Consider the following 21,212-nt stretch of genomic DNA (forward strand, 5'->3'; position numbering starts at 1 on the left):
TTGAAATCGAAGTGGAAGTTGATTTCCCTATCCATAATTATCATTGAAATATCAACATATCGTCCATAATTTAATCCAAATCTCTAAATTTTGGAGAAATTGATTGAAATTTGAACTATAGAATGAAATTTCCTTAGAATTCAAATGTGAGATTTGGATGCAAAGTGAAATTTCTCTCTTACTATATCTTATTTATTTATTTTTTATTAAAATAAAAAATTAATACAAGGGAGTTTGAAATTATATGATAAATAAAACTTACAACATTTTATTTAACCATTCAAGTCGAAATTATCTTTGTTTGTATAATAAATAATATTTAATTGATTTATGAATTTCATTTATATTAATCGTTATGAATACGTTCAATACACATTATATTACAACTATTGCAGCTCAGCACAACATAAACCAACAACGACAAAACAACAAAACAAGCCTTAAGTCCCACTAGGTGGGGTTGGCTACATTAATCCTTTTTCGCCAATTTATGCAATTGCTAAGGATTCATATCATAGTGATCTGACAAGTTTTACATTGGCATTATTATGTTTATTTATCATTTTTAAAGTTTCATAGAAGAATTCCATGCTTTACTACCAATTTCCATCTTTTTTTCAAACTGAAATCAAAATAGACATCGAAATCAAAATTTCCAGACTTCTTCGAAATTTGAGTCGAAATCAGAATTTAAGACCTTGATTACTCGTATGCTATGTTGGCTTGCAATATATATTGAATTATTTGCTTAGGATGGAATGGTTATTGGCCAAACTTGTTAATGGAAAAATTCAGGCAATTAGGCTGTAAATAATGCTGAAAATCTGGCACCATTTAAGTGCTGAAAATTAGGCAACAACTATGTAAATATCTTCTATATAATGAAAGCAAACCTGATGGCAAGGGCATTCAGACCAAAATTAACACGTATCAGAGCTCCTCTTCTGATTCCATCGTTTTGGTCTTAATCACTAGGTGCGATTCTCATTGCTGTTTTTTTTTTTTCCTCGGTTTCAGCAAGTTATTTCTTGCTTTTCGTGGTTGTTGGCCTTCTCTGTTGTGTCCACTTTGGTGGTTTTGAGTTTTGTTTGGGTCTGCAGGAATTTTTTTTTTCAGTTGCGCACGCCGTCATTCGTTGCGGGCTACTCATCTCGGTGTTTTTTCTCGTGGTGGCTGCGCATCTTTGTGGCTGTTGGCAGTTTCTGTGGTGGTCAGCAGCTGCGACGACTCCTGGTGTGATTGACGAAGGTGCTGTGTTTCTTCCTCTGCTGTGTCATTTTTCACATAGGGCAGGTATTTTGAGTTAGGCTTCCGTGTTTGATCTGGGGCTTTCATGTTTGATCTGGTTTTATTTTTATTTTTATTATATATATATATATATATATATTTCAGTGGGCTTTTGTAACCTGGTTGTGTCTGTGGACCTCTTATTATTTGGATTTGGACCTGATTTGAGTTAGGCTTTCCGTTTATTTGGTTGACTACTTGGGCTTATTTTTTTTTAGTGCCTTTCATCATGTCTATTGAAAAGACTATTGTCCGATTTACTAGAAGGAATTTCTCTACGTGGGAATTCCAATTTAAAATGTTCTTGAAAGGGAATGAATTATCAAATTATATTGATAGTTCTACTCAAGTTCCCATTGATGGAAAGGAATTTGCATAATGGGAGGTCAAGGATGCTAAGGTGATCTCTTGGCTTTTGGGGACGATTGGGTCTCACCTTGTGACCAATCTTCACTTTTTTACTACGACTCAAGCTGTGTGGGATTATCTCCACCGTATTTACCACCAAGATCATAGTGCTTGGAAGTTCCAATTGGAGTTGGAAATTAGTAATTACAGCCAAGGTAATTTACCTATTGAACTATTTTATTTTGGTTTTATTAATCTTTGGAGCGAGTATCTACTATTGTTAGTGCTAAGGTTCCCCCTACGGCACTTGCGGCTCTTCAAGTGGTTCATGCTTAGAGTCAATGCGATCAATTTTTGATGAAACTTCGACCTGAATTTGAGCTTGTTCTAGCTAGTTTATTGAACCGTAATCCGGTTCCTTATTTGGATATTTGTTTGGGAGATTTATTGCGTGAAGAACAACGGTTATCCACTTAGATGGGTATGAATTTTGAGAAGGTATTTTTTAAGGCTGTGAATGTAACATATGCAGCACAAGGGAGAGGGAGGAACAAGTTGCAGTGTTTTAGTTGCAAGGAGTTTGGTCTTATTGCTCCTAACTGTCTTAAGAAAGTTTGTAACTACTACAAGAAAGAAGGCCATATCATCAAAGACTGTCGAGTGCGGCCTCAAAATCACGAATTCCAAGCTTTTCAGGCTGCTGTTTTCCTCCTCTTCTTTTTCTACGCCACCCACTTTAAGCTTTGACTCATCTGTTCTCACACCAGCAATGGTCCAACTGATGATTGTGTCTGCTTTTATGGCCTTAGGCCTGCAAGGTACGACTACTAACTCAACTTCTTGGATTGTTGATTCGGGCGCTTTTAATCATATGATTGGTAATATGATGGGTCTCCATGGTGTTCGTAAGTATAGAGGCATGCAAAATATTCAGATTGTCGATGGCAGTACTCTTCCAATTACTATTGTTGGTAATTTGGGCTCTTCATTTCGCGATGTTTTTGTCTCTTTTGGATTGTCTACCAATTTGATTTCTGTTGGACAATTGGTAGATAATAACCGTGATGTTCATTTTTCTCGTGGTGGTTTTCTTGTGTGACGGTGATCGCGAAGGGGCGTAAAGTGGGATGTTTATTTCCTTTACAGTTTTCTATTCCTAATGCTGTTTCTCTTGCTTGTATGGCTACTGCCAATAATAATGAAGTCTAGCATAAGAAATTGGGTCATCCTAATTCTATTTTCTTCGCTCATCTTATGAAACATGGCTTTTTGGGCAATAAGGATTCCTTTTCTTGTTCTCCTGTATCTTTTGATTGTTCTACTTGTCGTCGTGGTTGAAGTAAAACTTTACCTTTTCCTGCACATGGTAGTCGTGCTTCTAATTGCTTTGAGATTGTGCATACTGATGTTTAGAGTGTGAGTCCTATTATTTCTCATGGTCAGTATCATTATTTTGTGACGTTTATTGATGATTATAGTTGATTCACTTGGATATATTTTTTCTGCTATAAAGCTGATGTGTTCTCTATCTTTCAAAAATTTGTTGCGTTTGTCAAGATGCAGTTTAGTACTTGTTTCAAAACTTTATGTTTCTACTAAGAAGAGGGGGGGGGGGGGGGGGGGAGTACATGTCTCATTCTTTTCAGAATTTTCTTCAGCAAAAGGGGATCATTTCCCAGTGTTTTTGTCCTTATAACCCTGAACAAAATGGAGTCGCTGTGCGTAAGAATCATCATCTCTTAGATGTCATTTGTACTTTGTTGATTGATTCTTCTGTACCTTCTAAGTTCTGGGTAGAAGCTTTGTCTACTGCTGTCTATTTGATCAATCGTTTGCATACTACCACTCTAAATTATGATTCTCCCTATTTTCTATTATTTGGCATATCTCCTGAGTATCAATCCTTTCATACTTTCGGGTGTGTTTGTTTTGTTCATCTGCCACCTGTTGAGCGTCACAAGCTTGCTGCCCCAGTCTGTCACGTGTGCCTTTATGGGATATAGTTCTACTCAGAAAGGATTTATTTGTTATGATGCTCATCTAAAAAAATTTCGGATCTCCCGGAATGTGATTTTCTTCGAAAATGAATATTTCTTTTAGTCTTTGGTTATTTCTGATACTCCTATTACTCTTTTTTCCGCTTTTGATGATGTGTCTTCTTTAATAGAGCGATTTAAACCAGGTGTGGTGTATCATCGATGTCCTCCTCTTTCTTCAATACCCCTTCCAGACACTGATCTGTCATCTAATTCCACGGTTCCTCGGCGCTCCACCTGGGTTACACATTCATCCAATAGGTATGGTCTTCCTCATACCTCACTTACTGCCACTCTCAACATTGTTTCTGTTCCTCATGCATATACCCAGGCAGCTACTCAAGCATGTTGACAGCAGGCCATGCAAGAAGAAATACAAGCTCTTCTAGATAATCAAACTTGGGATCTTGTGACTTGTCCCTCTGGTGTCAAACCTATTGGTTGTAAATGGGTGTACTTAATCAAGTATCGGTCTAATGGGTCACTGGACAGATATAAGGTCCGTCTCGTGGCTCTTGGGAGCCGGCAGGAGTATGGTATTGATTATGAAGAGACCTTTGTTCCTGTTGCCAAAATGACTATTGTGCGGATTATCTTGGCACTTGCTGCATCGCAGGGGTGGTCTCTCCGGCAGATGGATGTGAAGAATACTTTTCTACATGGGGATTTGAAGGAAGAAATCTATATGTGTCCACCTCCTGACATGTTTGCTACACCTTCCTTAGAGGTTTGTCGGCTATGCCGATTCTTGTATGGACTGAAACAGGTTCTGCGTGCATGGTTTGATAAATTTTGTTCTACCCTGCTTGCTTTTCATTTTACTCAGAGTCAGTTTGATTCCTCTCTTTTCCTTCACAAGACTTATGGAGGAGTTGTATTGCTTCTGGTATATGTTGATGACATTGTAATTACTGGCTCTGATACTGAGTTATTTAAGCAATTACAACAGCATCTCAAGGCCTCTTTTCACATGAAAGATCTTGTCCTCCTGCAGTACTTTCTTGGCCTTAAGATGCAGCTTACTCCAACTGGTATGTTGTTACTCCAGCACAAATATACGCAAGAAGTGATTTCATTGGCTGGTCTCCAATCAGGTAATTCTGTTCTTACTCCCTTGGAGGTAAATCTTAAGCTTCGTCAAGAGGGAGGCGAGTTTCTATCATATCCATCCTTGTATTGGCAGCTTGTTGGGAGTTTGAACTACTTAATGATTACTCGTACTGATATTTCTTTTGCTGTGTAGCAAGTCAGTCAATTTATGCAGGCTCATAGCCATCTTCATTTAGCCGATGTCCGCCGCATTATTAGATATCTGAAAGGCACCTCTACACGTGGGTTGTTCTTTCCTAAGGAATCTTCCTTTCAATTGGTGGGGTATTGTGATGCTGATTGGTCTGGATGTACAGATACTCATTGCTCTGTTACTAGCTGGTGCATGTTCTTAGGCAATGCACTCATTTCTTGGAAGAGTAAGAAGCAAGACAGAGTTTCCAAGTCCTCCATTGAGTCTGAGTATCGTGCTATGTCTTCCACATGCACTGAGATCACATGGCTTCATGGGTTATTGGGTGAACTTGGTTTTTCTTAGCTTCATTCCCCTCCTCTTCATGCTGATAATACCAGTGCTATTCAGATCGCCGCTAATCCTGTCTTCCATGAGCGTACGAAACATATCGAAGTCGATTGCCATTCCATACGTGAATCCTTTGACAAACGAGTGATTACTGTTCCTCACATTTCCACCGAACGTCAAATTGCAGACTTATTCACTAAAGCTCTTTCTTGGCACCGGCATCAGTTCTTGGTTGACAAGTTGATGCTTCTTGATTTACCAGCGCCAATTTGAGTGGGGATGTTAACGGAGATAATTCGGGCAATTAGGCTGTAAATAAAGCTGAAAATCTGGCAGTGTTTAAGTGCTGAAAATCAGGCAATTTGGCTGAAAATAATGCTGATTAGGCTGTAAATAATGCTGATAATCTGGCAGCATTTAAGTGCTGAAAATCAGGGAACAACTATGTAAATCTCTTCTATATAATGAAGGCAAACTTGATGGAAAGGGTATTCAGACCAAAATTAACAATACTCAAATAAAATTCTCAATCACTCAAACAACTCTCTCTCTCTCTCTCTCTCCATTCAAATCCATCCACCATCACAGCAAAAAGCCCTCTTTTCTGTCTCCATTGCAGGCTTTGCAACAGCAGGAAGTCCTATTATCTTTCATTGCAGACTTTGTAGCAGCAGAAAGCCCTTTTCTTCCTCCCATTGCAAGCTTCACTGCAGCATGAATCCCCTTTTTCTCTCTTATTGAAAGCTTTGCAACCATAGGAAGCTCTCTTCTCTCTCAATTGGCATGCTTCGCAGCAGTAGTGAATATTTTTGCATGATTTTTAAAATTTGTTAATATTTTCGTATGCTTTTTCTATTTTAAATTGGTTAACAGACCTAGGTCAGCACTTTTAGGGATTTGGATCCCAGCCCCTAGCAATGTGTACCACTATTGACTCACGACTCGGCATGTGCGTTCCAGATCGCGGTTGCGGGGGTAGTGGCCTAGGTAACTATGATACAAATCATGGGGACCATTTTGTCATGTGGGAAGTGTATTCTAGACCTTTTAATTGAGCTGGGGGACCGCTTTGGGATCCACACCTATTGATACACCCATGGATTATAGCAACAAGTTAATGCAGATGTGAGAGGCTTGTTGGATGTTGGAAGATTTCAGATACTAGTTAGAAAGTTAAATCTAGCTCAATATCACTTGGTTGGATATATCTTTTGTTGCAATTGTTGTGAGCCAATTTGAGAACAAGTCATTGGGATGAAGTCATTTGTATCCTTAGATATCTTAAAGGTGCAACTAGGAGAGGTCTTTTCTATTAGGATTGGGTCACAATAATGTTGAGGGATATATAGATGCATTTTGGGCTAGTTCACCTTTTGAAAAAAGATCCTCAATTGGGTACTATATTTTCGTTGGCGGTAACTTGGTTTATTGGAAAAGTAAGAAACAAATTGTGGGGGCTTTGATGAGTTTGACTATTGGGTCCACACTATAGATGAGCTAGTTTGGTTAAAGAACGTGTTAGAAGGACTTGGTTTTCCACATTTTTGGCTTGTGGAGTTGATGTGTGGTAATCAAGTTGCTATTTATATTGCCTCCAACCTAGTTTTTCATGAGTCAATGAAACACATTGAAGTTGATTGTCACTTTGTTCAGCAAAAACTTACGCAGGAGCTCACTACAAGAAGTATGAATTCCAACTTGTTGATTTATTTACTGAACCATTGGGGATGCTCATGCTAAATCCATTTATAACGATCTAGGAGCATATGATACACAACTTGAGGGGGAGGGTTACTGGTTACTTTAGTTATATAGTATTACTACTTTGTGTTATTAGTGTGTTAGTAAGCGTCATTTTTTGTGTGTGGGTTGGTAAGGGTAATATGGTCATTGTTATGTTCTTGGCATATATTGTAAATAGAGTGAGAGAGACCTATTATTGTGATTTGGTCTTCCAATTTGCACAATACTCTTAATGTTTTCCATAGATGTTCTTTTTTTGGCTAATAACGTTGTTGAAACCTAAATCTCTTTTTAGAGGAGGATAAAGGGAGGGTTATGGTTGAGGGGCTGAATTGTGTCCTATATCAGCTGGTAAAGCAACCTCGCTAGAGGGACCCTTTGAGGAAGAAGAGATTAATATTTCGTTTTTTCAAATGGATAGGGAGAGGGCCCTCGGGCCTGGTGGTTTTACCATGACTTTCTTTTAGGATTGTTGGGATGTTTTGAAGGGAGACCTGCTCAAAGTTTTTCGTGAATTTTTTGATAATATAGTGCCTAAAAAAGGATTGTGCAGTTAATTTCAAAGATTTTTGACAAATTATCTTAGTCATAATTGCCTATAAGATTTTGAGTCTTTGACTAAGGTGTTATCTAAGAGATTGGCCACTGTTTTGGAGGACTCTTTTCTCTCTTAGCCAGAGTGCTTTTATAGGTGATAGACAGATCCTTGATGTTGCATTGAGAGCTATTAAGTGGTTGAAGATGCTGTCTTTAGCAAAAATAGGGGTCTAGTGTTGAAAATGGATTTTGGAAAAGCCTATGATAGGGTGAACTGGAGTTTCTTGGACAAGGTTATGGATAGAAAAGGTTTTGGTTTGAAGTGGAGGAAATGGATTAGAGGATGCTTATCTTCTTTGGTCTTCCTTGTTCTAATTAATGGTGAGGCTAGGTCTTGGTTTCATGCATCTAGTGGTCTTAAACAGGGGGATCCCCTCGCCCCTTTTTTCTTTATTATTGTAGTTGATGGTTTGAAACTTTGAGCATGATGATTGAGAGAGGAGTTGGTAGAGGGAAGGTGGAGGGGAATAACAGGGGTTGTTCTTTTAATTTGCTAACTACCCTTCAGGTTTTTGAGAAAGCTTCTGGTTTGAAGATTGACTTTTCCAAAAGTGGTTTGGTGGGCCTTGGCATTAATGTTGACCCTTTCGTTAGGCTCGTGAGTTATGCGGTTTTGAGTGTGGCATGTAGGCTTGAGAAATTAATGAGGGATTTCTTGTGGTTGAGTAGGGGAGAGAGTCAAAGAGAGCACCCTTGTAGGTTGGGAAATTGTGTGTAGATTTGAAAGGGAGGGAGGTTTGGGTCTTGGTAATTTGGTGTCCAAAAACATTTCTTTGGTGGGGAAATGTTTATGGTGCTTTCTTTTAGAATCTATAGGTAATTCATAGTAAATTTGGTTTATTACTGAATGGGTGGGATGCTAAAGTTGGGGTTAATATTACTCATTGAGTCCTTGGAAGTTTATATCTCAGATTTATGATTATTTCTTTCCTAGAATCCAATACATGGTGGGTAACAGGGAGTCAATTTGTTTTGGGGAGGACTTTTGGATTAGGGAGGTGTTGTTGGCTATTGCTTTTCCCCGTTTTATCTTGTCTCTATTCTTCATAATACCCCTATTTTTTATTTTTATTTTTTTTCTTGGCTATTGCTTTTCCCCGTTTTATCGAGTCTCTATTCTTCATAAGACCCCTATTTTTTTTTTTTTATCTTTTGCGAGGGGATATTTTCTCTTGGAATTTCTATTTCAGAAGAAACCTCAACGATACAGGGATCGATGAGTTGGCTCGTTTAATCAGTTTGCTTGATTCTTTTCATGTTCATTTGGGGAATGATAAAATGGTTTGGAGTTTAGATCCTTCTGAGAATTTCTTTTGAAAATATTTTTTCTCTTATTTGACTTGCAACATTAATGTGGATCCTTTTGGTTTTTGATTTGGAAAGGTAAAACTCTCTCAAATAAAAGCTTTATTTGAATTGTGGTACTTGATAGAACTAATACTCATGATGCTTCAAAAGAGATGACCTAGTAAGGCTCTATCATTAGATGTTTGTGTCCTTTATTTGAGTTGTGGGGAGACTAGCTCACACTTGTTTCTTCACCTATGTAGGTCAATCTTGGAGAACCAACTAAAGCCATGTAGCATGTCAAGCATATTTTGAAGTCTAGGGATAGGAAACCTATTCTTAATGGCTCTACTATATATGCCCATCCTCCAAGATCCATCTTTCTTTAGGGTAAAAAGGGTTGGCACTACATATGGTTTGAAACTAAGCCTTTCTCAAGGAGCTCTCCTACTTGCCTATCAATTCAGCCGACTCCTTTTGGTTGATCCTAGATGACCAGAATAGGTGTTATGATCCTAGGACCAAATCTATAGCATGTTGAATGTCTCATATTGGTGATAGCTCACAAGGAAGCTCATCTTGTGTTACATCAGATAACTTTACCAACAACTTCCCTAGCTCTAATGGAATCTTACATGAGGATTTAGTGACCTTGCATTCTAGCAATAACTTTTTGAGCTATGATTGCTAAGAACCACTTGTTTCCTAAACTTTTCTCTTTTAGTAAGTCCTAGGTTTAAGCAATTGGATACTTTTCGTAGCTTGGATTTGCGAGGCTCGCTTGCTCCTAAACTTAGGATCCATTGTTGTGGGTAGTGTCGTGTTCAAAGTGATCTTCTCGTCCTTGTTCCTAAACACTTAAGTGTTTTTTGACCCATGGTTGGTCACATCTTATATGAACACGAGTGTCGTTTCAAGACATGGGCCACATCCATGAAGCACATCACAATAAACCTGATCATTATAATCTCCCATTGGGATGGGTACACAAACACCTCCGAGTGATAGGTAGATTTGTCCTATTTTCCCAATTTACTTTTGTTAAACAACCACTTCACATAAAACCTTGAGCTATTCGGTTGTGGGCTGTCAATGTATATCAAGCTTTAACACTCCATTGCACGTGCAAACTGATTGCACATGGAGAGATAAACAAACAATGAATAACAACCATAATGGGGAATATGATAATTTGTAATCACCAAACAAGAAACGTGGGCAACAAGACTACAACCTAGGAGCTCCTAGTAACAATAGCTTTGATACAGTGTTAAACAACACCACTTAATGTAAAAGCTTACGTGTTTTGGTGAAGTGGAAATCTAACACACTAAAATGATTGGGGTGTGGCCCTATCTTAAGTTTCAATCTACAAGGAGTGCCTTTGGAAACTACCTTCATGCTGCTAATCCCATCAATAACCAAGTTACATCTCCTATCTTGACATCTGATGGAAGTGTGAAAAGTTTAGTTCATTTCCACTTCTCATTATCCATAGTAGTGGGCATAACACATCTCACAGAACTAATATGGTTCTCATCTGCATCAATCATCTACTTACTGACCCTCATTGCCTACATACTAATAACATCGACAACTTGATCCTCATATTCAAATATGTCAGCAGCCTCTTGCTCCAAAGACTAGGTTTATTGGGGATAATAAGCAGCTATATGACCTCTAGCATGACAGTTTTGGAACTACAAAAATGAGCTACTAGCTTGAGTAAGGCTATGCCCTCTAAAGTAAGAGTCTTGTAGTACTCTTTCTAAAGGTATGCTGATGCCCAACTGTTGGTTGGGGAATGATAGACCTAGATTGAGGGAGGACGTGGATTCAAGGGGTTCCTAATATGGCAAGGGCTAAACCGCTAAAGGTACTATCATTTGCTTGAACTAATGTCTTGCGTGGAATCTTAAGGTACTTCTTTATGGCAAGGGCTTAAAGTACTATCACTTGTCTGAACTAACGTCTTGTGTGGAATCTTAAGGTACTTTTTTATGGCAAGGGCTTTCTGCAGGCTGCCTCTAGAAATCAGGTGAATACAATTTGACCTCTCTCCTAGTATCCTACTTAAACAATTAATGGACCTAATGATTGTTTAATTTGTCTCTTCAACAATCACTCCTAAGCAAAAGCTCCTCATAGGTTGGCTTCCTAAGGGTATATGGACGCTTTATGGGATCAACCTAATAATAATACCTACCTTCCAAATGCAATTGCTTGTCTCGATTTGGAATAGAGGTATAATTATGTAAGGGACTTGACTCACTCTATTGGTTGGCTATTGGACTTTAGGATACCTTGGGCTTAGGGTAAGGGGATCCCTTGGGCTGCCTAACAGACTCATGAACTCATCTACCCCTTTATGTACATGGCGGTTACCCAAAAATCTCAGGACTCGTGCAGTTTGTTCATTGAGTTGCTTGAATTGATGGTCCATGGTGTCTAAATGAAGGGACAAGGTCTGGAGGTCAAATGGTGAGATCTCATCTCAGGTGAGGTGGATTCAATAGGTGATGTTCACAGCTGTAATCTAAAACCATGGCAAGAAATAAGCTATTGTAGCAACATCTAGTGCTGAAGCACACTATTGAGCAAACGTACTATGAGTGAGCTTATGTGGCTTGTGTCAAAGATGAGATTCTTGGTACCCAAGCCAATAAATATGTTTTGTGATAATTGAGCTGCCATTTATTATCAGAAAGAGAGCTTCTTGAAGTTGATTGTCATTTTGTGACGGATGCTATGTTGATGAAGGCTGCTAGGATTCTATTTGTGTAAACTGTGGATTAGTTAGGGGATGTTTTCATGAAGGCTTTATTTAAGCCCATCTTGTCTCATGGTTGTAACAAGCTGGGGTCTTGAGGGGGAGGGGTGCTGGTGTTGAGGAGAACATGTTAGTTTAGTAATTAGGTTGTGTGAGTTAAGGTAATTTTGTCCTTAAATCTTCTTTAATTATTAATATATAAAAAGGCAGACCTGGAGCTGTACGTATGCTCCAGGGAACTGTCACGTAATTTTTCCTCTTCCTTTCTTCTCCCCCTTCTCTTCTTTTCTTCTCTCCTCCATCTCTAACTTTGCAACAGTTTCTTTTGGCATCTATCTTTGGCAGATCTACAGTGGGATTGGAATGCTTTTATACAGTAGAGTGGTTCTGTATTTAGTTGCTCTTCTGTGGGTTTTTCCCATTTTGTTCCTTTTAGTATATTCTGGGAGGGTATCTTGTTCTTCCTGTTTTCTTTCCTCTTTTTGTCTGTACTATTATTCTCCTTCTCTAATAAATATATTTGTTTATAAACAAAAGATGTTAAAGTCATGCTGATAAAATTCTTTGCTGCTGTATTCTGATTGAATAAATTTTATTTTATTTTTGTCATTTGTTTATGTTCATCCTGTGATAATATTTTCACTATAATTGCCATTACGAGGTCTTAATATTATTGTTAAATCTTGGTGTCTTCACAAATTAGGAGCCAGCATTCCAGGAATTGATTTTGCTTTATACAGAAGAAGCTGCTAAACAAGAAATTAGGGATAAAGCTGACATTCCTTCTTTGCAGTTGAAGATATATGAGAGAATTCCTATTCCTGATTTACGTGTAAACTCTTAGACAAAAGTTTTTGGTTTCTCTTATATGATATGCTTGAAAGGCCTTTTGGCATTCAAATTGCCAAGGTTGTTTCTTTTATTAGGCTTCATCTGTTTGTGTATGAGTTTTGACACTGGCTATTTTTTGGCAGGTAATTTTTCCTCACAAGAAGCTCTCTTTCCGTATAATAGACACGGTATGGACAGGCTGGATCTTTAGTTTATTTCATGATGTCAGAAAATGATTCTAAAATTGAATGAATACTATCCATAAATTGATTTTTTACAATGATACGACATTATTTAAGCGAATGGAGGACTTTAGTGTCATATTTTCTTTTCCCCCAAAATTACTCCTATGCAAAGTATTTAATTAATGGGTAAAGAAAATCACCAATAAAATAACTTTTTCAAGGTAAAGCAGTAATTTACATTTTTGATCTGATGTTCTCTTTTAATTTTTACAAAAGATGCTCTCCATTGAATCATCAAATATGGAATATATGTTTTTAGAATTATTTGGAGCAGCAAGAATGCATAAAGCGCATACCCTATCTAGTAGTGTTTTAAAGTGGCTTACAGTAGGAATCAATTCTTGTGTCTTATGTTATTTAATAAGATCACTTATATATCAAAAATACTTTTCTTCCTGATGATTTTGAAATATCTGGCATGACCTGTTGATGATGTGGGAAAAAAAAAAAACTCCTTTTTTATTCATTTCTATTCCTTCCTTTCGGCAGGTAAGGTCTTAAATTTCAATTTTGAGTAAATTTCTTAGGCTTCAAAAGTACAGGAATTTCAATTTTGATTTTAAGAAATTATGGAAATTAGTAGTAAAACATGGAATTGTTATTAATCTTGAGAAACTAGTAATGCAATATTTAGAACTAAAATATTGTAAATAAATAACACCAGTTAAACATTATTTACTATGAAAATGCAACTATTTTTTTGAAATAAAATGTTGTAGTTAATATCTAAGTTTCATTTGTAGAGTCCTTCAAAATTCTAAAAGTCATCATTTTTTTTTTTTTTTCTAGTTAATAAAAGAAGGTATATTAGATCGAAATAGAGAAGTTATAAACTAAGGGAACAAGAAGTCCACCCGAAAAAAGTAAAAATAAAGCAGTGAAAACAAAAAAAGAATAAAAAAGTAAAACATTAAACAAAAAAGAAAAAGAAAAAAGAAAAAACACAATAAGCAAAAAGAACATTTAACCAAGGAAACCCATTTTTGATCCCTTCCCATCATATTTCACTGAGCACTTCAGATTTGCTAGCTCCCTTTGAACCTTCTTCACTTTGGACTTACCCCCAGAAAAGCACACTTCCGTTCCTCCAGCATCACTTGTCTTCAAATCCAATTTATCAAATATCTCTTGGGCTTCTCGATCCTTCCTAGAAGTCACCTCCTCTTGTGTAGGTAAAGTACCATCATTGCATTGCATTTTGTTATCCATTCCCATCTTATCTAAAATAGAAAGCTCCTCCAATCCTTCAATGGTGTTGGATGAGCATATGAAAGGCTTGCAAGATCATCACAGGATTCAGAAACATATCCAATTCTCCATATTGTTCTTTAATCTCATCCAACAACAAACCCCCATCACACTCAAACTCACTTATGTCATCACTGTCATTATCTGAAAAATCTCTCCATTTCTTTTCCTATTTTCCTTAGCTAACTCCATTACTTTCTATATTCATCAGCTTAGCGAGTGCATCTTCCATGATAGTCAATTCACTTGTAGAATCTCTCCTTAAAATCTTTGGCGTTATCTCACCAGAATGCCCTCTCTTCTCTTCGTATACTTTCCTCATTTCCACACCCATTGGAGCTGCCTTCCAATGAACATACACCTTTGAGCCCTTAGATTTTTAGAGTTATAACCTGAAACATCAGATCTTTTACCCAAACCAGCCTCTTTTTTTTTTTTAATTATTATTATTTTTTCTATTACTCCTGGATATTCCAGACTCTCTAACCCTTCTGCAAAACCAAAATCAACAATCAGCTTGATGCTTTTATTTGAATCATCATTATCTTCCCTAACAGTTTTCAAAATGAAGCTAAAGTCATCCAAATACACTGAATATTTATCCACTCTAAGTTTGTCTTGTATAACTAAAGAGAGGACTTGGACTTTGTTAACAACTGTCTGAATGGCCCCATCCCCCTTTTCTGGCTTTTGTGAATTTTGGCCAGGGGAATTGACCTGTTCACTAGTGGGATTGGATATGGGATGGGCCTGGTCGCCCAAACCCTCACAATGGGCCTTCTTAGAAGCAAGACCCAACTGAGAAAACCCCAGTTGAGGAGAACCCTCTTTTGAACCCATAAAAAGGCCCAAAGAATTATTATTTAAACCTTGGGCCTGTTTTATTAAATGGCCCAAATTTGTTAAGAAAAAAAACTGAAAGAAGAAACGATTGGAAAAATATATTTCTTCATTATATTGTTCTTATGTACAATCCAATATATAATACAATTACCTATTCTAAACAAGCAAACAATTTCCTATTGAATAATATCAAATCCCCCATAATTACCCACTTTCCTAATTTGTATTTTATTTACAAAGATATTCAGGGTTGATATTTTAACACTCCCCCTCAAGTTGGATCATAAATATTAATCATCTCCAACTTGCTAATAAGATCATCAAAGCTCTGTTGTCCCAACCCTTTAGTGAGGATGTCTGCAGTTTGTTCCTTGGTTGGTACATAAGTCATACATATAATTCATTCTTCAATTTTTTCTTTGATGAAGTGTCTGTCTACCTCCACATGTTTAGTCCTGTCATGTTGGACTGGATTAAGAGAGATGCTAATAGCTGCCTTATTGTCACTGTAGAGTTTGATAGGAAGGTTCACCGGTACCCGTAATTCCTCCAATAGTTTTCGTAACCACAATCCTTCACAAATCCCTTGAGCGACTGCCCTGAATTCAGCTTTAGCACTACTACGAGCCACCACATTCTGTTTTTTGCTTCTCCAAGTCACGAGATTTCCCCAGACGAATGTACAATATCCTGTGGTGGACCTTCTATCTTCTACTGATCTTGCCCAATTTGCATCTGTAAAGATCTTTACTTCCTTGCTTTCACATTTCTTAAAGAAGAGTCCTCTTCCCGGGGATCCCTTGAGATATCTAAGGATCTTGTATACAGCATCAAAGTGAACTTCCTTTGGCGAATGCATGTGTTGACTTACTACACTGACTGCAAATGCAATATCTGGTCTAGTATGTGATAGGTAGATCAGTTTGCCAACCAATCTCTGATACCTCTCCTTTTCTATTGGTTTTCCACAATCTTCAACTCTCTTTACTATTTCTATCGGGGTATCGCTAGGTTTGCACCCTAGCATACCAGTTTCAACTAGGAGGTCGGTAACATACTTTCACTGAGAAACACTGATCCCCTTTTTTGTTCTTGCCATTTCCATGCCCAAAAAATACCACTTTTTCCCAAGTCTTTAACTTCAAATTCAGTAGCCAGAACCTTCTTCAATCTCTCCATTTCTACAGTATCATCACCAGTAAGGATTATATCATCAATATACACTATTAGAATTGTTTTCTTACCTCCTTCAGACTATTGGAAGAATAGTGTATGGTCTGATTGCCCTCGTCGATACCCTTGATTCTTTAGTACCTTTGCGAATCTGTCGAACCACGCTCTCGGAGATTGTTTGAGGCGATATAACGATTTCTTTAGTTTACACACTCTATTTTCTTCACCTGTTCTACTGAATCCTGGTGGTATAGTCATGTAAACTTCCTCTTCTAAATCTCCATTTAAGAAAGCATTTTTAATATCTAGTTGTTGTAGTGGCCAATCTAAATTGGCTGCTAGAGACAAGAGAACCCGAACTGTATTTAAGTTTGCCACTGGTGCAAATGTGTCAGTATAGTCAATGCCGTAGGTCTGTGTAAAGCCTTTTGCAACAAGTCTGGCTTTATATCTTTCAACTGTTCCATCAGATTTACATTTCACTGTGAAAACCCATTTACAACCCACTGGCTTCTTCCCTTTCGGTAGATCTGGCAACTTCCAAGTTCCATTTTTTTCTAGGGCTCGCATTTCTTCCATGACTGCCTCTCTCCATTCTGGTATTTCTAGAGCTTCCAGAATGTTTTTTGGTACTTTCATCCTATCAAAATTAGAGATAAATGCACGATATCCTGTAGACAAGCTTTTATAAAACATGTATTTCAACCAAGGATATTGAGTACATGACCTAGTTTGTTTTCTGATTGCAATAGGTAGATTGATATCATCAGGTGCAGAGTTATCAGAGGAAGACTCAATTACCAGATCAGGATAAGTCAAGGGCTCATGTTTATTCGGAGCCATCACCGGTTCCAACGCTCTTGGTGCCTCAGGTATGAGATTCTCCCTCTCCTTTGTTTTCGGCTTTCTTGAGTAAACCAATATGTCTGTGTTGTTTTGCTCTTCTGCATCTCCTCTTGAGGGTAAGTGTTCAGTTGTGTTTGGCAAGTTGGGAAGTAATGTAATGGAAGACTCAATAGATGGGTTAGGTAATGGAGTAACTAGAGTAACCGCAGATTCAGTAGTAAAAGGATCAAAGAACCGATCTTCACTCCATTTCTCCCCCTGAAGAGAGGGCTTTGGGAAATAAGGAATGGTTTCAAAGAAAGTGACATCAAGACTAACGAACAGTCGTTTTGAGACTGGATCATAGCATTTGTGGCCTTTTTGGGTAGGTGAATAACCAAGGAAGACACATTTAATGGCACGAGGATCCAATTTATCGCGATGGTGTGCATGGACATGAACAAAAGCAGTACAACCAAAAATTCTCAGTGGGAGATTGGAAGGGAGTCGAGAGGTAGGAAAGTTTTCATGAAATTTCTGAAGAGGGGTGACAAATGAGAGTGCTTGACTTGGCATTCGATTAATGAGATGTGTGGCTGTTAAGATGGCATCGCCCCAAAAATAATGTTTCATGTGGGTAGTAAACATTAAAGCTTGGGCTACTTCAAGTATATGTCTATTTTTTCGTTCAGCAACTCCATTTTGTTGAGGGGTATCCACACAAGAACTTTGATGAACAATCCCATGATCTCGAAGATAAGTTCCCAGGATGGGATTGAAATATTTTGTATCATTATCAGTACGTAGGATCTGAATATGAGTTTGGAACTATGTATGAATCATGGTATGAAAATTTATGAAAATGGAGCGAACTTCAATTTTGTCTTTCAGTAAGTAGACCCAACAAAGACGAGTATGGTCATCGATAAAGGTCACAAATCATTTTGTATTGGTGCGATTTAGGGAACGTGAGGGACCCCATACATCACTGTGAAACATAGCAAATGGGCGAGATGGTTTGTATATGGATGATGCAAAAGAAGTACGACGATGTTTAGCAAGCTCACATACTTTACATTGAAACTCAGAAGCCATTTTATTTGAACAAAGAGAAGGAAACAAACGTTTTAAATATTGAAAATTGGGATGACCCATCCGTGAATACCATAACAAAAGTTCACTATTTCTAGAAGTAGATGCAGAATCACAAATTGCAGTATTACATAGTTCACTCAAACTTGCCTCCTCAAAGTAGTAGAGTCCCTTATACGCTTTAGCAGTGCCAATCGTCTTCCTCGATGATAGGTCCTGAAAAACACAATGAGAGGAAACAAATTTAGCGGAACAATTCGAGTCTTTTGTTAACTGACTGATAGATAACAGATTGCACGATAACTTGGGGACATGTAAGACCGATTGTAAAGTTAAGGAATCAAATATGCGAATACTTCCTTTTCCAGCAACTGGTGAGAGAGAGCCATCTGCAATTTTAACCCTCAAATTCCCGACATATGGTGGGTAGGATGAAAAATATTGATAAGACCCAGTCATATGATCGGATGCACCTGAATCAATTATCCAAGGACATTTGTAATAAGATGTGGTTTTTAAGGCTGACAGATGATTACCTTGATGAGCCAGGGAACTAGAGGAAGACTGACCCGATGTTTGCATTAATGAAATCATCTTATATAACTGATCCAACTGTTTAGGACTGAATGCACTGTTGGACGGGGTATTGTTGTTCTCTCCTTGTGATTTGTCAGTTGATCCGCCAATGCTGGCCTGGCACCCACAATTTTTTTGGTATTGTCTCGGTTTCCAATCTGCCAGTTTTCTATGAATCTCCTAGCAGGTAATTTTTGAATGACCTGTTTTTCAGCAATGTTCGCACCATATTTTTCCTCTTTGTGGTTGTTGACTAGGTCCTCCTGGGCCTTTTAATGCAAGAGCTGAGGCATCCGGCCCAGTGTGTAGCCCATCTAATTTTTGGGCGGATACAGGTACAGCTAGGTCCAGCCCAGCAGATTCATTTTGAGGCCGCAGCATCACCCGCCTCCTGTTCTCTTCCCTCCTGACCTCTGCGAAGACTTCTCGGGTTGAAGGGAGAGGTCGCCGGCCAAGGATCCGTCCCCTCACGTCGTCGAGCTCTCGATTCAGGGCGACAAGAAACTCAAAGACCCTCTCGTTTTTGAGCCTCCTTCGGTATCGCGTGCTATCACCGGAGCACTCCCACTCCTCGTCGATGCTAAGATCGAGCTCCTGCCAGAGATGACTTATCTCCATGAAATACTCGGTAACACCTCTCTCGCCTTGCTTCATCTGCCACAATTGGGTCTTGATGTCGAAGATTTGTGAGTAACTTTCGACATCAAAGTACATCTCACGTACAGCTTCCCAAACCTCCTTCGCCGTCGGCAAGAACAAGTAAATTTTTCCGATTGATGGTTGCATCGAGTTGTCGAGCCAAGCCGCGACCATGGAGTTTTTGGACTTCCATCTTTGCAAGGCTACGGCGTCGGAAGGGTCTGGTTTCCTTTGCTCACTGGTAAGATAACCAAGCTTTCCTTTTCCCTCAATTACCAGTTTCATAGACTGGGCCCATTCACGGAAATTTTTTCCATTTAGTTTTTCCAATGAGAGTGGAAAAACTGTGTTATCATTCGTACCCCCACCGAACGCAACCTCTGAGTCGCCGGTGATGTTTGCAGAGGAGATAGAGCCTCTGCTGTCAGCCATCGTTTAGCTGGGTTTAAGAAACCCTAGCTCTGATACCATGAAAGAAGAAACGATTGGAAAAATATATTTCTTCACTATATTGTTCTTATGTACAATCCAATATATAATACAATTACCTATTCTAAACAAAGAAACAATTTCCTATTGAATAATATGAAATTCCCCATAATTACCCACTTTCCTAATTTGTATTTTATTTACAAAGATATTCGAGGTTGATATTTTAACAAAAACCCACCTTTCTCTTATACCTGGCTCAAATCCAATATGAGAACCAGTCATCTGGGCCAGCTTTACAGCTCATTTGGAACTTGGAAAATATTGGAAAAAGAAAAGGAAAATAAAGAGGACTCCAGTTTTTCATGTTTGGTTATCAAGGAAAATGAGAAAGAAAATAAAAAGTATACCAAATCAATGAACAAACTTTTAATTTTACACATCCTTAACATTTGGTTTTTCTTTATTTTTAATCATATTAGAACAATTTTTCATTTAAAATGGTATTTAATATAGAGAGAAAATATAGTAGAAAATGAATTTCATTCTTATTTCCCTTTCCTTTCCTTTTCCCAAGTAAAATCCTGGAACCAAACTGGCCCTTGGTGTCCTCATCTTCCTGATAGTAGCTGCCTCTGCGACGCATTCAGTGGCCACCAGAGCCCTATGCACTCTCACCTTATGGATGTTCTTCTCAAGACGAGATGTGATGTTATCTGGAACCCTCACTCCTGATTCATTCAATCACAGATCTCCCCTACACCAAAGACATAAATAAGCTGATTTCATACAGAAGATCTATTAAAAGATTAAATTCAATTTTGAGGTTGGAATTTCCAATTTCAATTTCAATGAAATTTTGTTCCATAGTTAACATTTTTGAAAAATTTAACAAAAATTTCAAGATTTCCATAAATTCGAATGATTTGTGGAAAATTCTACAGAAATTGACTGTCATTACAACTATGAGGGAGGTAGAAAGTAGAAATTTCAACAATTACGTGGAAACTTAAGACCATGTCAATAAGTATGTTACTATAATTACACAGGCTTCTACTTTTTCTTAGAACCAAAGCATCCTAATGCTGTATCCTGCTAATAAAAATCTTTCCTTTGGGAAAATATTTCTGAAAAACTCATGAAAACATAATAAAATGAAACTCAAAAAGACAAAATGATAAGTCGATAACAAAATACTAAATCACGCTTCAATTATTTGAAAAAGTTGCACCTGTTAATATAGCATCAACAGAACTTGGTATCACAACAGCAACAACCTAACCCTAAGTCCCACTAGTTGGGTTCAGCTATATTAATCTTTTTTCATCATTTTTAATGCAATACTGAACCAGTCAAGTAGCAGTAAATATTCAAGATGTCACTATTATGGTGTTATCAAAGTATGTCATTTTTTAAGTCCAACTTTATTTACGAAGTTCATTTTTTTGTCAAGTTCCAAAAGTTGTCTATTAGGTCTTTTGAGTTTACAGAAATTAAAAATAGTTGCTGTCAAGAATAGTAATTTTCATAGGCATTTTTAATGTCAAGTAGCAGTTAATATTCCACTAGGTGAGTTCAGGCATAAAAAAGTAGTAGTTAATATTCTATTGAAGTCAGTCTACTCTTTCGCTCATTAATTGCAATAATAGTTATTAGTTATTGTTATACTA

The 21,212-nt window shown here is 37.7% G+C and overlaps 1 protein-coding gene across 1 annotated transcript in view; it reads left to right on the forward strand.

Moving 5' to 3' along the window:
- The window catches only part of LOC131155747 (uncharacterized), a 136,370-nt gene that overhangs the window by 76,890 nt on the left and 38,268 nt on the right, over window positions 1–21,212 (forward strand). The window contains exons 7-8 of the mRNA XM_058109127.1: window positions 12,345–12,473; window positions 12,616–12,660. Of these exons, the coding sequence (XP_057965110.1) occupies window positions 12,345–12,473; window positions 12,616–12,660 (174 nt within the window). The remainder of the gene's footprint in view (window positions 1–12,344; window positions 12,474–12,615; window positions 12,661–21,212) is intronic.

Source organism: Malania oleifera, chromosome 5 (assembly GCF_029873635.1).
Source record: "Malania oleifera isolate guangnan ecotype guangnan chromosome 5, ASM2987363v1, whole genome shotgun sequence".
In the NCBI taxonomy this organism is placed as follows: domain Eukaryota; kingdom Viridiplantae; phylum Streptophyta; class Magnoliopsida; order Santalales; family Ximeniaceae; genus Malania; species Malania oleifera.